The sequence below is a fragment of the Myxine glutinosa genome, chromosome 4, assembly GCF_964187855.1.
Source record: "Myxine glutinosa chromosome 4, kmMyxGlut1.1, whole genome shotgun sequence".
NCBI lineage: Eukaryota > Metazoa > Chordata > Myxini > Myxiniformes > Myxinidae > Myxine > Myxine glutinosa.
The window spans coordinates 150,305,341-150,330,115 of NC_136264.1; the positions used below are offsets into that span (position 1 = coordinate 150,305,341).

The 24,775-nt window shown below is 45.8% G+C and overlaps 2 protein-coding genes across 2 annotated transcripts in view; one reads left to right on the plus strand and one right to left on the minus strand.

Moving 5' to 3' along the window:
* Window positions 1-633: 633 nt before the first annotated feature.
* The window catches only part of LOC144891835 (uncharacterized), a 112,727-nt gene continuing 88,585 nt past the window's right edge, over window positions 634-24,775 (minus strand). The window contains exon 2 of the mRNA XM_078776613.1: window positions 634-1,652. Coding sequence (XP_078632739.1) covers window positions 1,650-1,652 — 3 coding nt within the window. The 3' untranslated portion in view covers window positions 634-1,649. The remainder of the gene's footprint in view (window positions 1,653-24,775) is intronic.
* LOC137425395 (uncharacterized) lies at window positions 11,323-13,600 on the plus strand. Its single transcript, XM_068113797.2, has 2 exons — window positions 11,323-11,608; window positions 12,331-13,600. The coding sequence occupies exons 1-2, from the start codon at window positions 11,323-11,325 to the stop codon at window positions 13,035-13,037; spliced, it is 993 nt and encodes a 330-aa protein (XP_067969898.2). The 3' UTR covers window positions 13,038-13,600.

Below are 24,775 nucleotides of genomic sequence, written 5' to 3' on the forward strand. Positions count from 1 at the left end.
GGTGTGTCGACCTTCAGGCTACGCTGTTGTGACCTATTGATGGTAGGTAGCATTCGGTCCTTGCTGCTCTCGAACCCGGGCTTGACCTCCTGCACCATGATTCCTCCAGCACTGTTTACAATGTTGCTGCCGTGCACACTGGTAGTGGTTTTATTCAAGTTGTCCCACTCACAGTGGAATACAAGGTTGCCCTCTCCTGTCACAATTTGTGGTGTACGATAAGTTGAGACTTCATCCAGGACCTTGGCGAGAGCAGTTTCCAACTCCAAGGCGAAATCGTAGCTCTCAGAGTGTCCAAGCCTGTGTAGTATTGTGGTGAGCTGTTTGCTTCGGAACAGGTGCCTTACAGTCACACAGAGGAGAATGTGCTTTGGTAACTTCCATTTTCCATCTGACACTGCACGGCACAGATCTTGTCCAATGGAGAAGACCAGACGCTTCACCTTTTCTGTCTCGATGCCCTCCTTGCCAGTCATTAGCACGCTGAGAAAGCGGACAAGGTCTGGAGGTAGGATGTCTTCAGGATTGAGCTCCATGTCTTCAGCTGTTGGTGGCCATGGTTGGTCTTTACACTCTCTGAAAGCCTGTAGAATACCCTGGCGAAGTTGGAGGGCAACATTTTGGTTCTTGTTTGTGCTTCCGAGTGTGAATGCTCGTGCGAGAGCATTGGAAACTGTTATGTTTGAGCTGTGCACAAGCCAGAAAGAAATGACATCACATTTGTCATGATCAACCTTCGTGAAGTGGATATGCTCCTTGATTGGGTCATTCTGTAGGCGTTTCAGTAGTTTCTCTGACCGATAATTTGAGTTCTCATATCCATTCAGTTTCAGTTCCTCGACATAGAGCAAGCGCAAGGAAGAAAGCTGTAGAACTTTATTCTGCTGGATGACCTGGGTTTGAATGTGTTCCAGTACTGAGTTGAATGCCTTTTCATGGGCGGCTGACATGCAAGCCTGCTCCTTTGGTGCTTCGGCTCTGTGAATCGCACGCTCATAGTTGTAGAATGCTGTGCGGAAAGCTTTAAAACATGACGGATGGTGTTTGGCCTCACATGCAAAGAGGTCTTTGTTTTTCACCTTTCGATGGAGTCGATAGAGACCCATTTTCTCAGCCCGTGTTTCGATTTGCTCCCATGCATTTTCTTTGTTTTTAAAGGATGGGAAGGTTGTAGGCCTCTCAGTATTGCGATGAGCATCTTTGGTCTCAACTTTCTCACAAAATATACACTCTGGCGGGAAGATGGGTTCAGCAGAACCTCCTGGTTTACGAGGAGAGTGATGCCATGATGAGGTTGATGGCCCTGGTTCTGTATCATCTCCCAGACGATGAAAGTGGCGGACAAAGTGCTTATAACACTTGCTGTGATATCCTACTCTTTCTAGGTCATCAGGAAGAGTTGCCGGGATCTGATCACATACTGATTGCATACGACATGGGGAGTCATGCGGTTGGTTGAGACGTCTATCCCGGATCTTTTGAAGCAGTTGCAGTTTTTCTGAAGCAGATCCTTTAATTTTACGGAGGGGCGTGAAATCCCCATGATCAGACATGGATGGTACATGAAGGATGCATGTAGGAGGAGAGCTTTGGGCTGCAGGTTCTACACTCCGTTTTCTTTTGGGCATGCTTGCTGTCGATGTCTACCATCACTGTTAAATGACAAATAAGAAATCACGAATGATGTTAAAAGTGCCTGTGAAAGGAGGCTCTGAGTTTTCAGTGAGGTAACAGAGGTTCTGAGTCATGTTCTACACTAGGGTACTTTTTAGCTGACTAAACCATGTTTAGTGGCATCAAAAGTGCTAATAGCTAAAACATCTAAATTCTTCCACACTAACGTTAGCTATCTAGGCCAATGAAACATTGTGCTAAGTTACTGTAGCTAGCTCAGCTGTCGTGCCTCTTTCTGGTTCAATTCATATACAGAAGTCAACAGATATGTCTCATGTTTGGCATTAACAAAAGTTTAAGTTACACCGACATTAGGAACATACTGTACATAGATGAGGCTAGCTTTAACGTTAGCTAACATGGTGCTAGCTGGCTCAGCTGTTATTCTGCCTGTTTATGATTTCATGCAGAAACTGAAGTCAAGAGTGTGAGTAACATTATAGTTAGCATCTTACCTGGCTAGATTGGAGGATGAATACCAAGAACAACACACAGATGGAATGGAAGACTGAACTTTCAACTGAGGTATTCAATAACATCAACGTTACCAATTGATACGAGCGCGCGACATTACCAATTGATACGAGCGCGCGAGCGCGCATGTTACATGGATGGAAATGTAAAATGGCAGCTATAGCAGCACTAATTTGGATCTCTAGTCTGTCATTTCTGCACTGTGATTGGATAACATAAAAAAATATGTTTGGGAGTTAACAGCAGGAGTTGGTAGATTTTACGTGGGCTGGGTGAGAAACCTTTAAATAAGCAAGTGAAAATCTCTCGCAATACAAAGTCAATGGTGGGAAGAAAAGTTGAGTGGTACCAATGTTACTGCCAATGTCCCGCCCCTATGCAAGACTCAGGAGCATCTTGTTGACATTTAACCTTGAAAATACCTGGGTTTAGACCCCTTATGTACCATGTTAAGTTATCTGCAGTATTAACGTATCCTTATCATTTGTAAAACTGATTATTTTGTAATTACAGCATTAATATGCATACTAGTATACCATAGACACATGTAATCATGTTATGAATAGTTCTATCATGATCTATGCCCTTCAAAACATGGGTCTAGACACCTTCATTTTTCAATTATCTGCAATATTGGCTGAGATATGTCAAAAATCGTTTTTTTGATAATGGCAGCAGTAATTTGCATAAAAATGGTATGTGGGACATTTTTTCAGCTTGGGGCCATAGCTAGTCATTTTCTACACATTTTTTCCAATCTAGAAACACTGATTAGAAGTATATCTCCGGGGGGTGCAGGGGGACCTAGTCTTCCTACTAGACTAATTTAGGTCTCCTCCTACCACAACAACTTCCTCATCTTTCACGTTTTCCATCAGCTTCTCTATCGCACACCAGAACTTGTCCTTCTCTTCATCGCTCCGACCAACCTGCGGAGCATATCCCGAGATGACGTTCACCAAGAGCTTTCCAATCATCATTTTCACCATCATCAACCTATCACTCACTCTAGTCACACTCACCACACTGTCTACAAACTCCTCAGAAAACAGGACACCAACACCATTCACGCCCTCCAGGCACCCTTGCCACACAAACTTGTATTTCTGTCCCTGCCTACCCTTCACCATTCTCACACCACTTCCCTTCCATCTCGTCTCTTGCACACAACATATGTCCACTCTTCTTCTGACCAATACTTCCACCACTTCTCCTGATCTCCCTGTCATTGTCCCTACATTCCATGTCCCAAACCTCAGAAACCGATCTCCACTTCAGGCTGTACCCTGCCCATATGTAGTTGTAATTGTCATGGTTCTCTTTTTGAGGCAATGTTTTTATGGCCGGATGCCCTTCCTGACGCCAACCCTCTTAGTCGCCTCTTACGACACGCAGGGATACGGCGTACCTATTCTTATCCAGGGTACACACTGGGAAACGTTTAAAACATGGAAATCCTGGAGGGGGGGGGGGGGGGGGGATCACCGCTGCGGTTTAAACATATTTAAATAAATATTTAAACAAAACCATGAAAACAATCTGGGAAAAGTCTCTAAGTGAGAACGTGGATTTGAGAAAGCAGGAGCAGAGGTGAAAGAACAAACGAGAATATAGGGGGCGGGGCACAAGTCGAGACAAGGAGGCCGCACGAGACACCAGGCCGCACGAGGCGTGGACAAAGAAACGACTAATTACACACAAATTTGCAACAACTACAAAACCAAAACCAAATAGAAACACACAATAACACATACACAACAAAATACGCAGCGGAAATTTGACAAAGAAACGAACGGGAAAACACTCAAACTTTGATGCCGTGGAGAGATCAAAGCAAGCCCCGTCGCTCGAGGGACCGGAAGCTAATGATTGGAGATTGGAGAGACAGTCAAAATTCCACTCCTTATGTTTCTGTCACTAATGCATGGGATTTCTATTTTCTGCCCATTGTCAATCATTATAGAGGGGGGCACCATGGGAACTAATGCTCCCGCTTTCCTTTTTAGGGGGTCTACTCCGTTACTAAAATACTTGGGGTCATTTAACCCTCTTTTTAGTCTTGCAGGTTGGTGTGATGTCTGGGGTCCTCTACTCCCATGTCCATTTAAGGCTTCACTGAGTACTCTTGGTGTCCCCATCAGAACTAGCAGCAACGTCTGCATCCCCCTCGGTCCCATTGTGTTGGGGTTGTGTAGGGCCCTGGTTGAGTGCGGGTACGTCTAGAGAAGTGGCTTCCTGGGGGTGCGTCTCTGGTGATACTCACCTTTGGCAGTGAGATGCGTGTATCCAGGAGGTCTTTTCTCGACACTTCACAGCAGTGTATGTGACCAACAGCACCTGGTACAGGCCAGTCCGCCTTTCCTGGAGGCTGTGCTTCCTTCTGAAATTCTTTATTATCACAAGGTTGCCTGACTCGAAGGGATGGCACGGCCGGGCCACTGGTTCCGGCAGAGCTTCTTTCACCTGTGAATGGAAACTGTTGACAGTTCTCATTCGTTCTGTGCAAAAGGTCAGCACATTATCATCCAGGTGATGAATATTTTGTAAATCGGTCATAGCTGGCACCGTTACTGCCAGCCGCATAGGACATCCCATCATAATTTCATGTGGACTCAGGCCCATGTGTCTATTTGCTGTTGAGCGCATGGCCATGAGAGCAAGAGGCAATGCCTGCAGCCATTTAAGTCCTGTGTCCTCACATATTTTTGTCAGTCTAGACTTCAAGATAGCATTCTGACGTTCCACGGCGCCCGCCGATTGTGGATGGTAAGCGCAGTGGAATACTTGTTGTATCCGTAGGGCTTTGCATAGCTCTTTGACTATCTCTGCTGTGAAATGTGTTCCCTGGTCGGCGGTCGCTTGATATTATGCACGGGATGCCGAATCTGCAAATAAAGTCACGCACGAGATGTTTTACCACCGCGGTGGCATCACCTATGAGTAGCTTAAGCTTCTGTCCACTTGGAAAACATAACAACAATCAAGAGTATATATTTGTATTTTAGTGGCTGCATCTGCACGTAGTCAATTTGCAAATGGACAAACGGTGCCCATGGCATAGGATGTGCGGCATTTTGAAAACGTCTCGGTGAGGGTCCCACATTGTGATGTTGACAAATTGCACACTTTCGGCATATTTCCGCGGCTACTGTTGTGATACCTGGAGCATACCATGAGTGTAAGATCTCCTTTACTACCCCCTCTTTGCACACGTGGCCATTATTATGCGCCACGCGTGCGATCCATGGAAGCAATGCTTTTGGTGCTACGGTGCGGCCCTGGCGATCGATCCATACATCATTGTCTTGCTGCGTGCACCCTTGTTGCAGCCATCCCAGCATTTCCCTATTTTCCACTGCCGCTTGTAGATTGACAATGTCCTGCACAGAAGGGGGTTACTGTTTTTGTTATGAGCGGGACGAGGTGTGGCAGGCGAACCCTGGGATTTTGTTCGTACGTGGCTCTCTTGACCGCTCGGTGTGCACGGTCATTACCTTGGGAGATTAGTGACCCCTGTTGGCGTGAGTGTGCCTTGCATTTTACAACTGCGAGTGCACTAGGTTCCTGTATTGCTTGAAGTAAGGCTGCGATCAGGTTACCGTGTTTTACAGGTGAACCCGCTGAGGTGAGAAACCCTCTCATTTCCCATATTTTTCCTGAGTTGTGTGCGACGCCCCAGGCATAGGCAGAGTCTGTGTAAATTGTGGCGGAGCGTCTCGCAGCCATTTTACATGCGTGCATAAGCGTTATTAGTTCGGCTTGCTGGGCAGAATGCCATGGTGGAAGTGCATGGGCCTCGATTGTTTCCCAATGGTCGCACACAGCATACCATGAAAGCAAGCAATCATCCTGGGGATGGCTTGAAGAGCCGCCGACGTAATATGTCAATTCTGCGTTCGGAAGCGCTTCGTCCTTCAAGTCTGGTCTCGACACGGAAACCGAATCCACGAGCTGCAGACAGTCGTGTAGAGTCCCCTCACCTGGTAGGGGAAGGAGAGACGCCGGGTTCAGTGTGTTACATCTTTCAACAGTTATGTTAGTGGCTGACAAGAGTGTTAGTTCACTGATGACGGACCTCGCTGCGGTGAGATGTTGCGTCTTCGCTTGTATTATGAGCGCACTAACGTTATGGGCTACTCTGACTACCAGGGGGGCTCCCCAAAACAAGGTCGGACGAATGAGTAACTGCGTATACCGCCGCTGCTACTGCACGGAGGCATGATGGCTGTCCTCTGCATACCGGGTCGAGTTGGCTACTGTAATACGCTATGGGATACATTTTGTCGCCATGTTTTTGCGCCAATACCGCTTGTGCAAAACCTTCCCATTCGTGCACGTATAGGTAGAAGGTTTTGTCATGGTCGGGCAAGCCTAAGGCGGGTGCTGTGGACAGCGAACCTTTCAGTCCAGCGAATGCATTTTCCATTGCTGCTGACCATTCGACTTGCAATGGCGCGCTGTCTTTTGAAGCATCATATAACGGGCGGGCCAGTACTGCATAATCTGGGATCCATGTCCGACAGTACCCAGTGATGCCCAAGAATCTTCGGGGGCCCTTTTTGTTGTTGGTCTCAGAATTGCGGAAATAGTTTTCACGCGTTTTGTTGTCAGCGTCTGTTTACCCTTCTCAATAGAATGTCCAAGGTACTCCACCCTGGTTTTACACAGCTGTAATTTGTCGTAATTCACCTTGTGGCCTCTGTCGGCCAGCGCACAGAGGAGGGTCACTGAATCAGTCAGACATTTTTGCTCTTGTTTATTACACAGTAATAAGTCGTCCACATACTGTACCAGTGTCGACCCTTCTGCGAGGACTACATCCATCAAGTCTTTGTGTAGGGCCCGCGAGAACAGTGTAGGGCTGTCGGCAAATCCTTGGGGCAGACGGGTCCATGTGTATTGTTGTGCTTCATAGGTAAAAGTGAACAGGTGTTGTGATTCCTGGCTTAGAGGGATGGAGGAAAATGCTGAACATAGATCAATTACCGTGAAAAACTCAGCATCTGGCGGGATGGATGCCATGATAGTGGCTGGATTAGGTACTACGGGGGCAATTCTGACAATACACTTATTTAATGCTCGCAAATCCTGAACACAGCGCCAGCTCGATTTTCCCGGTTTGCGGACCGGTAACATGGGAGTGTTACATGAACTAACGTTCGGGATTAAAATTCCCTGTTCAAGCAATGAATTCAACACAGGTAATATACCTTTCCGAGCCTCCTCACGAATTGGGTATTGGTTCACTCTAGGGAGAGCCGCTCCTGGCTGCAATGTGACGGTAACCGGGTCTGCGCTTGTCATTTTTCCCACGTCATTGGGATGTCTGGTCCACAGGTTAGCTGGCACCTGGTGCAAAGCCTGGTCGTGGAGTCGGCCGCCTTCTCTCCACCGCGTGTCCTTACACTCAATTTCCACTCTCTCAAATATTGTGGGTACATCGATGTGCGGCTGTTCCCACATGAAGCCCTGTTGATTGCGCACATGGTGCCAGTTACATTCCAACATGACCCCTTGGTAATCCCTTGGAATGTTTTTCAACCGAGTTATCATGGGTCCAATGTCCTTTGCCTCGAATCCCTGACTTACTCAGAGTGTTAGATGAGGAGTGACGTCATTTGGCAATTTAGCGAGGTCCCTTTGGTCTTGCGTCATCTGTACTTCCAACCCTACCCCCTCTCTTCCTATCCAAAGGTCTGTGACCACTATATGGGTGATTTCTCCAAGGCGAGAATGCACCTGATTTTCAAATTGTTCGTCGTTGCCAAGTTTGTCATAATAGCAAGTACAGTGAAGGGTCTCTTTCCATCCGTGTACATTCCATCCATGGGCCATTACCCAGGTCTTCAATTCGACTGAAACCTCAAGCGTGTCCCAGTGCGTTCGAGTGGTGACTAACACTTGATTGTCCGTGCATCTCCACCAGTACACTACCGGATTTTTTTGCATTAATAGCAGTAGAACTAGATCTCGCTGGGAGTGTCGTATGTCCAAAAACACCCCTCCCGGAGTACATCGTACAGTGCATCCCATCTGACAAAACAAATCTCTCCCCAAAAGGTTACGTGGGGAGTTCTCCGCTAGTAAAAAGGCATGTCTCATAGATAGAGGTCCGCATTGCACTGCCAATTCCTGACTCGGGGGTATTTTTTCCACCCTCCCTGACACCCCCACCACCGAGACCCTTTCTGTTGAAATGGGGATCCCTCCCGAGTCTGACCCCTTAAGTGTCGAGCGAGCCGCCCCTGTGTCGACGGGAAACTTACAGCATTTTCCATCTATTACCAATGACATGGAGGGATCTGAAATGGGGTCATTGGTTAGGGAGGGGTCGAGGGGCTTCTCGCTTGCATCATGTCAATATTGGGTTCTGGGGTTGTCTTGTTTATCGAATCGGCCCAGGTTGCGCCGGTCCTCATTCGAAGGTCGTTGACCACCCCTTCGGCCCTCGCTCCTACGTCCTTTTAGATATGGACAATCTCTTTTCCAATGTCCTTCTTCCCCGCAATGAAAACATCCATTAACAGCCTTACCTGGGCGGCCGTTGTCCGCATCTTTTTCATCCTCCCATCCACCAGAGGAGCGCTGATTCTCCACACAGGGTGGGGGCCTTGCCCAACCCTGGTTAGGTTCGAACTCGCGTACTGGGGCACTGGCCTCTTTCCAATATACAGGAAACTCGACTTCTTGATGCCGATGGATTGCTCCCCGAACTAACATTTGATAAGCCTCCTGTTTAATCTCTTTAGCAGCGTCTGCATCCGCAGTGCACGATTGGTGGCATTGCATGGCCGAAGCCAGATTCTGTGCCGTGGTTTGCCCCGCCCATCCCAAAATAGCAGCTTTCAATCGTTTCTTAATTCCTGGGCGAAGTCCTACAAAAGAAGTTATTGAGTAATTGATCTGGTGGGCCCTCGATTCCTGGGGCCCCCCATATGTGCTCATTATTGTTTTAAGTCGAGTCAAAAATTCCTCTGGATCTTCTCCAGCCTTTTGTTCACAATGCGTGATTTTTCCCCAGTCTACATAATTCGGTCGGACTTCATGGACAGCGTCTATCAGCCGACCCAAGCGAGCTGAGTAGTCTCCTTCTGTCTCGTTACTTGGTGGCGCCATCTGCCATCCTACAGTTGCCTTTACCTTTCTCCATATCCTTTCTGGGAGGACACGGTCCATCATAATGCCCACATCCAAATGTGTCGGTTGATGAGTGAGCACGAATTCATACAGGTGTTGTCTTAACCTATCTGGGTCATCGAGGCATCCCCGAAGAATGGCTGACATGGACTGTAAGTCTACTTCGTTCCATGCCCGGTGTACGTATCTGGGAGGTAGCTCTCCTCGTTGTGCCGTTGCTGCACGGCCTGCGTCCGTCATGATCATCGGGGCTATAGTTTGTGGCCTATGATCTGTGTTCGGTCTTGTCCCTATCAATTGAGCATACAATCCCACTTAGGGATCTGGTCTGTACACAGCCTGATGTTGAGAGGGGGCCCCGCTCTCTTCCCCAGGCCCTGTCGCCTTATTGTTTTCCTGCGTCACTATCATTTGTTTCTGTAACACAGATATCTGTTTTTTAGTCATCTCGAGTTTGCCTTTAAAACCTGTGCATTTTGAGTCCATCTCTCGTTTGGCACATTCTTCCAGCTATTGGCTGAAAGCCTCCCAGTCATTCCCATTATGCTTTTTCCCTTCATCTCTCTTTTTTAGAGCTTTCCTTAGATTAGTCAACTGTGATCTTTGGAATGTCGCTTCAGTGGGAAACGCGGCCCTTTGTCCCACGGTCAGTCTGACCCACTCATGTACGTATTGTACACAAACTTCCGCAAAAGTCTCCAACATATATCCCACCGGAGTACCTGAAGATGAACGACCGGGTATCCTGGGTTGCCCATTCTGGTTTCCCTTTTTTTTTTAAACCTTATTTCCCTTTTAGTGACGTCGCTACAGAAAATAAACCTTATTTTCCTTTTTGTGAGGTCACTACAGAATATTTACTGTAGTCCTTAGTCACAAGTTTTCTCTTTCCTTCAAGGTCCCACCTTGATTTCTTTTTTTTTACACCTGAGGTCGCACCTCCCTTATTCACTGTAGTCCTTAGTCACAGGTTTCTCTTTCCTTCAACGTACAAACCTTGATTTCCTTTTGCACCTTCATACCTAAGATCCCATCTTAGTTTTTTAAAATTTGTCCTGCTCCGCATAAAACGGCTCAATCCCAGTTCAGATCCGTGCAAAACAATGGAAAGGGTTCGTGTTTGCCTGGAAATGACAGCACGTTGTTCCTGAGAGAAATTAAAAGGTCTCTCACCTTTTGCTAAGTCGTGGGTACGGTACCCTTGAGACAATTGCTGCCACCTCAAGATGTCATCTGTCCCCTTGTCCACAGCCATGGTCGAATCCGAGTCACGGCACCAAAATGTCGGGATTCGTTGTCCGCTGTTCAATAAGAACGTAGGACAAACGCCTTGAGAATATGAGCCGTTTTTATTACGGAGCCGTTACACACGTGCGGGAGATGGGAGGGCACGAAACTGGCCGTCCTTTCTCAAAATATATTTTCCAGTGAGCTTGATTTATGAGCAGGCAAGAACAATATTGTAAGTGTTTTTCCTCCAAGAGTATGCCACGCACCCATATTTCCATGCATACAATCTTGAAGGCCAGATTCCAACACGGAATGGCCTGTTCTCCTGAAAAACCCACAATGTGTTTTAAAATCTTCAGATAAGCAGAGAGAAACACAGACCAGCTTTGTGGTCAGAACAACAAATGCAAGATAAAAAAAGATCACAGAGCATGACATATGCATCCTCAGCAGACTAATGAGAAAAGGTTTGATAAAGCAACCATCAGCTCCAACACAGGCAAAACCAACAGAAAGGTAACCCTTTTTTCCTGTTGTTAATTCGTTCATTTCCTTTGGACAAACAGCTGACATATCATTCAATCAACAGAGATTTGTTTATATATAATGGACCATTGTATGCATTCTCCAATTCTTATTCCATAATCCCAATGATGTTAATCACATGACCACCCAGCTTGTGGATTATAGAAACCTTTGCTGTGTTATGTTGTTTGCCATTTTCCTTTGCTTTCCCCATTTATATTCCCTTTCTTTCCTCCACTCTCCACCCCCGCCACCCCCGCCCCTCTCACCCCTGCCCCGAACATGGATTCCTTTCAGTGTCGTCTTTTTCCTGAATGTACTTTTAACTTTTGGCTTCTTCCAATTTTCCTTGCACTTCAGATAAAAGGTCGTACCCTGCGAGTCGATCACGTTTCGAACTACCGGCCACTGAAGGACACAGAAGCTACAGATGCTGTCACAAATGCTCTTCACGAGTTGGGTTGTGGACCCCCAGTTATTCAAGCTTCTAGGTCGTCTGTTCACAACATCCTCCAGAATCCACAAAGCTCAGATTCATTGGCGTCCACTTCCAAGGAAAGCAAGAAAGGTTTCTTCTTTGTTATTTACATTTTAGCCTTTCTTTTCTTTGCATTGTACAGTAAAACCTCACTCAGCTAGATTATATGGCAATTGACCTATTCCTGATGTACACATTGCCGGCTTGCTGCAGAAATAACGCCGACATGCCTTAAGTCCGAAATTTGATGTGTAATGCTGCAGTTCACCCAATGAGGAAGGCTGTGGTTGGCTGGGGTGGGATTTGAGCGTGAAAATATCGGAGATGTGCTGATTCATCATTTTCACAAACTGAACCTCCTTTCACTCCTCATGCAATGCTTTGAGTTGCAGCTTAAGAAATGCAATGAGGGGGGCATTTTGAGTCAAAACAGGAGCACAGCAGGGAAAAGAGGAGTCACATCCAGCAATCTGATAGTTACGACATAACAGTGCACACTGAATCCTGCAAGTATTACGCTAAACACAATAAGAGCAATACTATGGCAAATAGGGCGACCAAAGAAACACAGTGTACTGGACTATTACATGCAAACCACTTTGTTATTCCACACTCGTGTGTATTCTTCCAAACTTTTCCAGCACACTTTTATTGGACGCTTTTCAACTTGCTACAAATATGTGAGATCTGAAGTCAGGCTAAGTGAGGTTTTACTATCTTATTAACTTCCTCTCTGATCCAATGAATCATATACCAAGCCCAATACCTCATTCATTTTGCAACATGAGCTTTTTATTGTTATTCTTTTGCAGAGAAGAAAAAACTGAAGAAGGAAAAGCACAAAAAAGAGAAAAAAGAAAAGAAAAATAAGAAAATGAAAGAGGAGGAGGAAACCGACAGAATGAATAAACGAAGCGGTCAGATATCTATGAATGTAGAAGAACGTTGTACAGTTTGGCAACCTGTTGAGATGAAAAATGAAAAAGTCGATCCGGATCACAGTCAGCATCTGGGACGTAAAGAGCTAGGACGAGAGGGGGAGGAGAGGAGATTCCAGGAAGAAGAGAGGATAAAAATGGAGATGGACAGAGGAAGTGGAAAGAACAGTCGGGCAATATGTAGAAAGGATTTTACGGAGAGGGCTCGTGATACGGAGGGTAGAAAAGGGCGGGAGAACAGTAGAGGTGAGAATTCAAGAGGAAAGGGGGGTATCCGAGAGGAAGTTTGGGAGAGTTACAGGTCAAAAGAGAGGGTGAAAGAGAAATTTACAAGAAGAATGGAGGATTTGCGAGAGAGAGAGTTTAGCAGAAGTAGGGAGAGGCGTACACATGTCGAAAGAGACGAGAAGAGAGTTTGGAACAGGGATCAAGGCACGGAGCAGGCGTTGAAAATGTTCAGATATAGTGATGAACATTATCAGAGAGATGTTGGAAGAGATGTCACAAGGGAAAAGCATCGAGAGGTGGAGAAAACCCATATTTGGGTCAGAGAGAAGGAAAAGGTAAGTAGAAGAGAGTAACCTGTACACTGCCATTGAATTGATGTGGTGAAAGTGATAGAATGGGATCACTGCTGTAGTTTCTTTAGCATAGCCAAGACAAAGATCATTTTTGGATGGCCTAAATGAATGGTGTTTTGAGCCATGGTTGCCTTGTTGGACCGGTCTGGCTCAACACAACTCAGATGAAGATGTACATTGTTCCAGATACAATTTCGACATTTTGAGCAAAGATTATGCATTAATTTATTAATCTGAGATATCCGTCTCAGGAACTCAGTCTTCAGAGTTTTTTGCAATGCTTCCTGTTTTGGAGAACATAACTTGTACATTTTTTTCTTTTCCTCAAACACAATTCTTTTGAGAATCCAGCATTTCATTTTTGCGAACTCTTCTGACATGTTCTCATTGCCAAAGAGTATTTCACCTTTGGTGATTGTCATCAAGAATTGGCTCATAGATAAGGAGTATTGAAAACATTCTTTAGAAATGGAGAAAGATGTATAATGCAAATGTGTTAAAAATAATCAAACAAGTCAATCTTCTGAGCTTTTCAAAACAAATAAAACCGAGTTCATAAAGCATGCTATTGATTATAAGATCATTGCAAGTGTCTGTTAAACATTGTTGAGAAGGGTAATTAGACAAGAAACAACATGATGCTAGACATTGCAGAGCATAATTGTGCCTTCGACAGTTACGAGCCACAGAAGATCGCCATCCACCGACACTGATGTGATTTTCTTTTCCGGGAGAAGAGGTTCCAATGTTGGGATGCTCGTCCTTACTCCAATGCTGAGAGGAAGAAAAAAATGCAACAAGTAAAGGGAGGTGGTGGAAGTTTCACATATAATTATCTATCTCTCATAGTCATATTAATGTCACGTGATTTAATTATCCTTTTAATGGGAAGACATGTATTACATCAGAAAATGTAATGTTCTAATTTTGGTAAATAATCGAGTTGGAAATTGTGGGGTTAAAAAGAAACATCCCCAGTGCTTAATCAAAGAAAAAACATGCTGGGGAAACCATTTTCAATCTGGAGCTGAAAGAAAAAAAATTTCTAAAACCAAAAATTCCACTTTGACATTATGGGGTATTATCTGTTGATTAAGTGGCCAAAAAAAGTCAATTTAATCCATTTAAAATTCAGGCTGTAACACAACAAAATGTGAAAAACGTCTCGGGGTGTGAATACTTTCTGAAGCACTGCAGCTGGAGGAGTTATGGTTACCTCCACCACCGAAATTGGACGGGGATTATGTTTCCACTCCTGTTTGTTGCGAAATCGAAGATTCACAAGTATATTGGTTGGTCTGGTCTGTTATCCGATTTGTCTGTCTGTCTGTATGTATGTTAATCACCGCCTACTAATGTACTCCTATCTTCACAAAACTTAACCACCTAATAGAGGTAGTCACAAGCTTTGCAACCTATTGTTTTGAGGTCAATATCTAAATTGTCAAGATCACAGGTGGACACACTTGTTTTAGGCTTTGTCAATTGATCTGAGGTTGCCTTCAGTCAGATTTGCCTTCCCGGAAGAGAAGGCAAGTTATTTGAAAGCAACTGCCTCACCACAGGATTGTGTGTACCAGGGTTGAGAGGACAGGAATGATAACTGCAGATGACATGGTATAAATCCATACATAAGCGAAAGCAAGCTTGTGTGGAAGGATTCCCAGGCAGTATTAATAGGAGGAGAGGTGGAAATGAAGGACCAGTCTTGACATGAGAGGACAGCTTGTAGTCCCTGCCAGTCAGCTCGATTCAATTGCCAGACTCTGGCTAGTGCCGGAGAGCTGCCTCAGTGCCGCAGAGAGATATTGACTCTCACCAGCACATGATCAAATTAACCTATTGGAACAGGAGACACGAGTTGGAAAATTTGTCATTTCCAAGGCTGGAAGGGAGGATTTGCCATTGGGAGCAATACAGGTTGAAAAATTCACTGATTGGGTAAGGTCCATTTAGTCACAGAAGTCCTCTTCTGCAATGCCATGGCTGGTTGAAGAGGTTCCAACACCCAGCCGATTGGCATAGTGACAGTTGAAGTCACTGCCAATGAGGAATAGAGTTGGGATGGTTGATTATAAGATCATCCATGTTGGCAGAGATGGAGATGTAAATAGAGTCAGTTATCCCTGTTAGGACAGTACAGCAAAAATGAGAAACACGTGGTTGAATTACGGAGGGGAAATGCAGCCAAAGGTACTCCTGGGGATCAGGACAGGGAAGGATAGTACAGGGATGGGAAAATGGGGTTTAGACATAAACTGCAACTCCGCCACCGAAACGGGGTTTAGGCCTATCGAGACAGAAAAGATGAAACGCTGGAGGAGACACTGAGGAATCACAGACATCCTGTGGGAAGAAGGATTCTGTTACGCAGATAATGCCGGGTTTACCAGTTGCAGCTTTCATTGAGAGATCTGTCAAATTGGAGTGAAGATCTTGCATGTTGTAGGTTCACAGAGTTTATGGTTGGGGAAGAAGGTGATGTTGGTAGGGAGTGGGAAAGAGAGGGGAGGCGGGAGTATGTGGAATGGAACGTGGAGTGAGCATAGAGAGGATAAGAAGCAGAGAGGGGGTGGGATGTTGTGGAAGCGGAGAGGGGCGGGACGTTGAGGAAGCGGAGAGGGGGTGGGACTTTGTGGAAGCGGAGAGGGGCGGGACGTTGTGGAAGCGGAGAGGGGCGGGACATTATGGAAGCGGAGAGGGGCGGGACGTTGTGGAAGCGGAGAGGGGGCGGGACGTTGTGGAAGCGGAGAGGGGGCGGGACGTTGTGGAAGTGGAGAGGGGGCGGGACGTTGTGGAAGTGGAGAGGGGGTGGGACGTTGAGGAAGCGGAGAGGGGATGGGACGTAGTGGAAGCGGTAAGGGGCGGGACGTTGTGGAAGCGGAGAGGGGCGGGACGTTGTGGAAGCAGAGAGGGGGCGGCACGCATGGGGAAAAGATGGGAGTGGGGAAGCAGGGGGTGAAGAGAGGTGCTGGGATGCAGCGGGTGAGGAGAGGGGCTGAGACACACAGGCGGTGAGGGGAGGGGCTGGGACATACAGGCGGTGAGGGGAGGGGCCGGGACATACAGGCGGTGAGGGGAGGGGCCGGGACATACAGGCGGTGAGGAGAGGGGCCGGGACACAGGTGGTGAGGAGAGGGGCCCGGACACAGGTGGTGGGGTGAGGGGCCCGGACACTTAGGCAGTGGGGGGAGGGGCGGGACACAGGTAGTGAGGAGAGGGGCTGGGACACTGGGGAAGGAGAGAGAATGGGTGTGGGGAAAGCAAAGAGGGGTTAGGGTGTGAAGGAAGCAAGGAGTGGGTAGGGCATCGAGGAAGTAAGAAGGGGGAAGGGCACGGGGTGAATGGACATGTGATCGGGGGATTCTGAGCATAGGTGGGGGTGGCAGAGCCAGGAGTAGAGTCGCTATATTTGAGGAATAACGACAACTTAATTTTAAGCCATTGTGTTTCCATCGAGTGCCTCCGCCCATTGTGCTGAAGTGTAATGTGTTAGTTTTTTCATCAAGCTTCCTTTCTCTGTGCCCAAAAGGAAGATTATATTACTGTCATGCTTTTTTTTTTCGCTCAATGGGAATGTAGTTCCAGGGAACTTATGGATGCCGCATCATCAGTCCGTAAACACTTACAACTTTCTCTCTGAAACTGCTGATGGGATTGTGACCAAACTTGGCTAAAATGATATATGGTATTGTTATGAATTTTGGGGTAGGGGAATATCTAGATTTAGGTGGATCTGCATAGGTAGGTGTCCGGCTGTCGTGATAGGAAACCTCACCTGTAATTTCTGTGTTTAGCCCGGTTTGTCGGATCAGGCATGTGCCTGTGATCATACAAGGATGATCGTGTGATAAATAGTTCTAGGGACTAAGATAATTCCCCTGTGCGTCAGACCTGGTGATCATACCTGTGTCCCTTATGGCAATGCACTCTTGTAGACAATAGATAGGCCCATTAGTGCACCACATTAATTAAATCCCCCCCTTACAATGACTGACCATAAAAACTGACCGGAAGAGACAGGCAGGAGGCGGCCGCGTACAACGGCGGTGAGGTGCCGGGACGCAGCAGGTGAGGAGAGGGGCTGGGACAGACAGGCAGTGAGGGGAGGGGCGGGACACACAGGCGGTGAGGAGAGGTGCTTGGACACACAGGCGGTGAGGGGAGGGGCCGGGACACACAGGCGGTGAGGAGAGGGGCCGGGACTGATTGGGTAAGGTTGGAAAGTTCACTGATTGGGTAAGGCCCATTTAGTCACAGGAGTCCTCTTCTGCAATGCCATGACTGGTTGAAGAGGTTCTAACACCCAGCCGAACGGCATCGTGACAGTTGAAGTCACCGCCAACGAGGAATAGAGTTGGGATGGTTGATTATAAGATCATCCATGTTGGCAGAGACGGAGATGTAAATAGTCAGTTATCCCTGTTAGGACAGTACAGCAAATAGAGAAACACATGGTTGAATTACAGAGGGGAAATGCAGCCAAAGGTACTCCTGGGGATCAGGAGAGGGAAGGATAGTACAGGGATGGGAAAATGCGGTTTAGACATGGAAGAGCCAATCAAGAGCCATGGAAGACAAACATTGTGTAGGCGGGCAATAGCCACGCCCAGAGGGGCTCTTGATTGGCCAGGGGGAGGGGCGAGCAACAAACACCACACAGATTGGCAGAGTAGGGGAGGACGTACGATTGGTCAAAGGAAGGGCAGAGAGCTTCTCTGTGATTGAGGGTGAGAAAGGTAAAGGAGCGACACACTGATTGGCCACCAACCGATGAGACCACGGCCAATCAGTGCGGAAGGCGCGAACAAACAACCAACAAGCTATGCACTGGTTGGGGGGCAAGCGCCGGTGATGAAAAAGGGCGCGAAAGGCGACAAGTGAGCGACGCACTGGTTGGAGGGGAAGCGAGCTGACGTCAGAAGACCGCCAGTAAAACCGGTTGCTCGCCGGCATTTTGCTCTCTTCCCTTGGCCTTCTTGTTCCTGGATTCTTCCTGCCTGGACCTCCCTTCTGCCCGTGATTTTCGTCTCCATTTGGACCTCCTCCCTGTTCGCCTTTCATTCCTGATTGGACATGTTCTTGCCTCTGGACGTTGGAGAGACGGTGGAGCGACGATCGTGCGAGCGGGGCTTGCCGGGCGGCGTGACTAGCGGAGTGCGCAGACGAGGCGGACTGAGGCCTACTTTCCGCCAGGCACGGAGCCGCGTCCGGTCACGAGTTTGGGCCTGGATGACAGCAGACAGTTAAGAAGCACCACACAAACCCCAAACACGACGATTCTTTTATTTAATTATTTCCCTTGTCTTGTCTTGTATGTGAGGTGAGGTGTGCTGGATCCCAACCTAGGTTTTAGTTTTATCATCGCGTTTCCCTGTCCCGATAGTTATTTTAAATAAACCCTTTTATTATTTTCTGTTCTATCCAAAATCCCGTGTTCGTGTGAGTTCAATTGTTTTCAGGTCGAAGACATCAGGCCGTGAAGGTAAGTCGGCACTGTTCATTCCGTCTCGCATATGATCCGCCATCAATTGGATTGAATAAACGCCTCCATTAAAGCTAGATTCCATCCATGGTGGACGCTCGGTTTTAATTGAGCCAACCACAGGACAGTATGTTGTGTTCACGGCATTAAAAAAAATCAGGGTCTAAGGCGGCCTACCAGGGGTCAAAGTGGGTCTTGGTCGATCCCCCAAAATATGATTTTTTGTTTGTTTGTTTAAGTCTTATTATTACGTATTATGATTCTAGATGCTGCCCTGTCTTGGAGTAACCATTGAAATTGGTTTAAAATACCGTGATAGTTTAAAATACCTTTCGTCGGTGGAGTATACTGCTTTTATCTCCCAGGTTAGTGCCCAGGGGGTACTGCTCCTATTTTTTGTTTTGTTCCTCCAATGCAGTGTTTCCCAACCGTTTTCTGATCGAGTACCACTTGGAGGTCCCGTACCGTCGCCGCGTACCACCTGGTTTCAGAAAAACTCAATCCGCGTACCACCTGGTTCCAGAAAAACTCAATTCGATAAGATATCAGGCTTATTTCAATTTAATGTGAGGGCTGCATCTGTTTCTTCTCCACCAGCTGGTCGATGCGGGGCATAACTTTGCTCACAGCACATCGGAAATCATGAAATATATCAGAAATCAGAAATAAAAAAATTATCAGGCCAAATCATTTTTTAAAAAGGTTGTCGCGAACCACCTGGAAGGCCCTCGCGTACCACTAGTGGTACGTGTACCACAGGTTGGGAAACACTGCTCCAATGCATCAGAATAAGATTTACCTTAAAATAGATTATTAGTGTCAAATGAAATGTAGCACGTGAGTAAAGGTTCACACTGATGAGTGCCTAATTTGAGATGTGCAGCGCGAACGAGTAGGAGAAACACATAGGTTGTGACAGAATTCAGAAATTTGAAAAGAATTGGAAAAAGGAAAGTGAAATATAGACACGAGGCACACCATCCACGCCAGATGTGCACGCCATCAAGAGAGTAGAGAATTTGAAAAGATAACAATTGTGAGTGAAAAAGATAAAGAGCTTGAGTTTGATTGATTGTGTGGTTTCACTGAATGCAGGACTTTGGCTGCTCGGCAAGGTCGCATGCAGGTCGACATGGCACAAGGCTGATAGTCGCAGACGAATATCCGCGATGGGTGGGACCACGGTTTAGGACCCAAGGCACCCCGATAGCGACACCTGGTTGATGTTCCGACACTCCGCTAGTGCAGAAAACTAGAGGTGCTGTGCAAACAAAGTATCAAATAATTTGCATTTGCAATTCCAGACCGGTAGTTTAGCGGATTCCAGACGCTAGTAATGCACCATTCCGAATGACTTAGCGTACAGGGAGTTAAAAACGAAAAGGGAGGAGGATGGTATGTTCACGACACTAGAGGGATTCCACAAGACGCGATAGGCCGACGACCGAAGGGGGCTGGAGGAGGATATTCGACAAGACGAGATCGTCCTCGTTCGAGGACAGCTTAACTTGGACAGAGCGACACAGAATGTTGAAGGAGCTCTTCAACAGCTGGGGTGGCAATGGAGTAATACCCCCACAAGCGAGGATCCGAATCGTGCCGATAGAACGATTTGGTTGTCGTATTGGGCGTATTGCATGTTTTAGATGTTAAACTTTTATCGCCATGGATACTCTCTGATGTAGGGCTGTCAACCGATCCGAGACCGGGACGAAATCCCGGCGGTTTCGGCTTTCGAGACGGTCCCGAGATAAATTGATTAACGCAATTTCTCGGTAAAAAAATCCCGGTTAAAATTCCAACTTCTTGCAGATATTTTCCATAATAGAGGCATTTATTGAGCCTTGCTTTCATTACTCTGCTTCTGCACAAGCATCATTTTTCGCAAGTGCAGCTGAACTGACACAAACGATGATAGATAAAGTAAACTCACTGTTCCAGGATTTTCCCCTCGTCAACAAACAATGCACTGCAAACGAATCCGGATCTTCACCAACATCTAATCATGTCGTCCTTGTCACACACGCTGCATCTCCACAAAATTTCGTCCGAATCCGTCCACAACTTTTTGAGATATTGTGTTCACAAACAAACGGACAAACAGACAGGAGTGAAAACATAACCTGCATCGACCTTTGGTGGCGGAGGTAACGACATCAGGATGAAGGTCACAAATCACAATGAAAACCCCGCATCGCGGCTTCATTTAAACCGTTGAATCCTTCCGCTGTATCACTCCGCCTCGCCCCGCTGCGGTCACGTGTCCGTCCTTGGAGACGAGTTACGGAATGTGGTTGCTATGGTCTTTTGCACATTAATATCGAGGGACTCGCTCGAGCCCCGTGATTGGAGGGACGATGTTTATTTAGATTAAAAACACGTTTATAACGGATTATTCTACACACAATGTATTAATACAAGTACAATACATTATGTAGTTTTATGAAATGAGTTTTTGATGAACGTTTATGTTTAATTGCAACGCTAAATCTATAAATTGTAAGAATCCCTCGGGGTTTGGTGTGACGGTTTGAATGTGAAAGTATTTTGGTTATCTTATCTCCACTTTAGGCCTGATAAGTTGATTACGTTTACTTTAGTCACAGAGTCAAAATAAGGAGGGGGTGGGGTGATCACTACACCGCCTGCTTTATAATTTACTAGCAGAAGTACCCGGCATTGCCGGGCGGGGGAGGGGAGGGGAACGGGGGGGGGGGGGGGGGAGCGAGCCCCTTGGCGATCACAACTCACAAAATGAGAATGAAACTCCAACCTGGACTCGAATATGCCTGGGCAGAAACATTTTCTCCCTCTCTCTGACATTCCGAGCAAGAAATTACACGACAATACAAACTGTAATGAGATAACCCGGTCCCGTCGGTGGCCGATCATCTGCATGTAGGCGGTGTATTTTATTTCATCCCGGTAAATGGAAGCTAAGTCGGAATTTAAGTACTCAACATCAGAAATGAATTTTTTTCATTGTTGTTTATATATTGTAATGAAATTCCATTATTTTTGAAGCCTTATTATTTATTATTATTATTATTATTTTTATTTTTTATTTTATTTTTTTTACTTTGTCAGGAACCGAGCCGACCCGAGATCCCGTTATGAAAATTGAAAATTTATCGAGACGGTTCCGAGACGGGATTTTGAATCTAGCTAACAGCACTACTCTGATGTACTTAACATTTTGCATTGATTGGTTTAGCGGTTTGACAGTGGATTTTAAAAGGTTTTAGCTTAAATTCAATGTGGATATAAGCAAATTTAATATGAAGGATACCAATCCTAATTACACTTTGGCTATTTTGAGTCGGCCAGTTTTATAGTTCAGCGATGCTGTCCAAAAGTTTAATGTAGGTTTATTAGTTTGTATATTGGTAGATTTTGTGTTTGATCCAGGTGTGTTATTGGTAGATCCAGGTGTGTTAGACCAAAGTGTTGGAGGCTGTGATGAAATTGACAGGTTAGCAGGACACAGCCTTCAACCAGTTTTTAGAGGATGTGTATTTTATTAAACATCTGGAATGTCCGTACCATCCCAACAGAGGAAGTCCAGCGACTTCATGATACAAAACCTAGCCTCATGGAAGAGTGAGGTGACAGTACATGAAGACAATGTTTCAAGACAGCTGTCCACCACCGTCCCCCATCTGTGCCAATGATCTTTTCTCCAAATTGCTCACCTGTTTCCAGATTACCAAGTTTCACTCTGCTCGCTCACCCTCTTTTTTTATTTCTTATTTTCCATTTCTGCTTCTTCTCCAGTTTTCCTTCCACTTATTTGATTGAGAGTTTGCACCTGTATCCAGCTTGTTCACTTCTTGTGTACTCCTGGCTTCGCACTCGTTACTTCCTGTGTTGTTTCTTCCTCCAGGTCTCCTATCTTGCCCCTCTACCCTGCTGTTGGTGTGTTCCCCACCCCTTTTTTCCACTTATATTCATTCTTTTACGTCCTGGTCTGTTCTGTGTTCGAGCTCATCCACGTGCCTCGACTCTACAGTCACGTGAAAAAGTAAGTACACCCCATGTAAAGTTTTGACTTTTTCAACATATTTCAATATGCAGCTATTTGATCTTCATTTCAACAATATTGATAGATAAAGGTGATATAATATAACAAATATCATGAAACATTTACATTTTGTAGTCCATTGTATAATTCAAATAAACATAAATGCAAATTTCACATGTGGAAAAAGTAAGTACACCCCTACATTTATCACTACTTCAAATACCTAAAATTAGAATCAGGTGCACCAGCTCAGGTGCAAATGATTAGAACATCGTCAGAGAGGATCTTGGAGGAACCTGTCTTATTTAAACCTCAGACATTTAGTTTGGTTTGCTCTTTGTTGTTGAAGTGTGCGGCATCCCCATGCCTAGATCAAAAGAGCTCTCTGAGGCCTTCAGAAAGAAGGTTATAGATACCTACTCGTCTGGGAAGGGATTTTAAAAAGATCTACAAACAATTTGAAATCAATCATTCGACTGTCCGGAAGATCATCTACAAGTGGAGAAGATTCCAAACAACTGCCAACTTGTTCAGTCCAGGCCGCCCCAGCAAGTTCAGCCCGAGTGCAGACCGCAAGATGCTGAAAGAAGTCTCTAAGAACCCGAGAATGTCATCACGGGACCTACAGGTAGCTCTTGCCACTTTGATGTCAAAGTGCACGAGTCTACCATTAGAAAGAGGCTGCACAGATTTGATCTACATGGGAGGTGTGCCAGGAGGAAACCTTTGCTGTCAAGAAAGAACATCAGGGCAAGACTAAAGTTTGCCAATGAACACCCCAGCAAAGACCAGCACTTCTGGAACAATGTGCTCTGGACAGATGAGTCAAAGGTAGAGCTGTTTGGCCACAGTACCAGAAGACATGTTTGGCGAAAACCAAAGACAGAATTTGGCCACAAGAACCTGATACCAACTGTAAAGCATGGTGGTGGAAATATTATGGTTTGGGGCAGCTTTGCTGCATCATGGTCTGGGCAGTTCACCATCATATTATAATCCACTATGAATTCTTCATTGTACCAGAGGGTGTTTGAGGATAATGTGAGGCCATCTGTCGGAAAGTTGAAGCTCAACCGAAGGTGGACCTTGAAACATGACAATGACCCTAAACATACCAGTAAATCCACCAAGGAATGGCTGAAAAGAAAGAAATGGAGGGTTCTGGAATGGCCAAGTCAAAGCCCGGATCTAAATCCCATCGAGGTGTTGTGGGGGGATTTGAAACGAGCTGTGCATGCAAGAAACCCCTCAAACATTGCACAGCTGAAATAATTCTGCATGGAGGAGTGGGCAAAAATTTCTCCCAGTCGATGTCAGAGACTGGTAGACACTTATAAGAAACGCCTACTTGAGGTTGTTTCTGCCAAAGGGGGCAATACCACCTATTCGAGCCAAGGGTGTACTTACTTTTTCCACATGCGAAATTTGCATTTATGTTTATTTAAATTATACAATGGACTACAAAATGTAAATGTTTCATGATATTTGTTATATTATACCACCTTTATCTATCAATATTGTTGAGATGAAGATCAAATAGCTGTATGTTGAAATATGTTGAAAAAGTCAAAACTTTACATGGGGTGCACTTACTTTTTCACGTGACTGTATATACAAAAAATGCACTGGCATTGGGATACAACAGCAATGGAATGAATGAACAAAGACAGGAGGGAGAAGAAGAAGAAAGAGCAACTTGCATCGTAAGAGGGTGAGTGAGGTTCGTGGGCATTTAAACCAGGATAAGGAAGGAGGTGAAGTGCAGCAAGTGAAACTGAACTTTTATCAAATGGATACAAACCTTTGATGAAGCTTCCAATTTGAGTCGATTGCATAAACAACGCCATTGTCGCTCACGTCCAGTGTCACAAAGTTTCCAGAGATTGAGACGGAGGACAATTGGACGGCACATGTACTTGGTGTTATTAGGTATCTGAGGTTTCCATTTGAATCGATGCCCCAGCAGTCGTGCAGGCCACAAGCCATCACAGACATTTTAATGGACGAGATTTTCCAGGGAGTGTACAGGGGATTGTTTTTATCCAGCGGAATACAGTAAATGTCCCAGCCCAACCCAAGGACGTAGCTCATATCTTTACGTTTGGCAATTACTTGATGGGCTTGTCCTAAGGGAAAAGATAATGATAAAGTTTACAAAACAATGGCACTGCATTCTTCTTACAAGAAATGTTGATTTGATCACAAAAAGTATTTTGTTTGAATTCAGCAGCA

Excerpts from the sequence above, each read along its gene's own strand:
- LOC137425395 (XM_068113797.2), top strand. The coding sequence starts at position 11,323 with ATGGATTCCTTTCAGTGTCGTCTTTTTCCTGAATGTACTTTTAACTTT. Across the intron at positions 11,609-12,330 it reads TTCCAAGGAAAGCAAGAAAG|AGAAGAAAAAACTGAAGAAG; the intron begins GTTTCTTCTTTG and ends ATTCTTTTGCAG.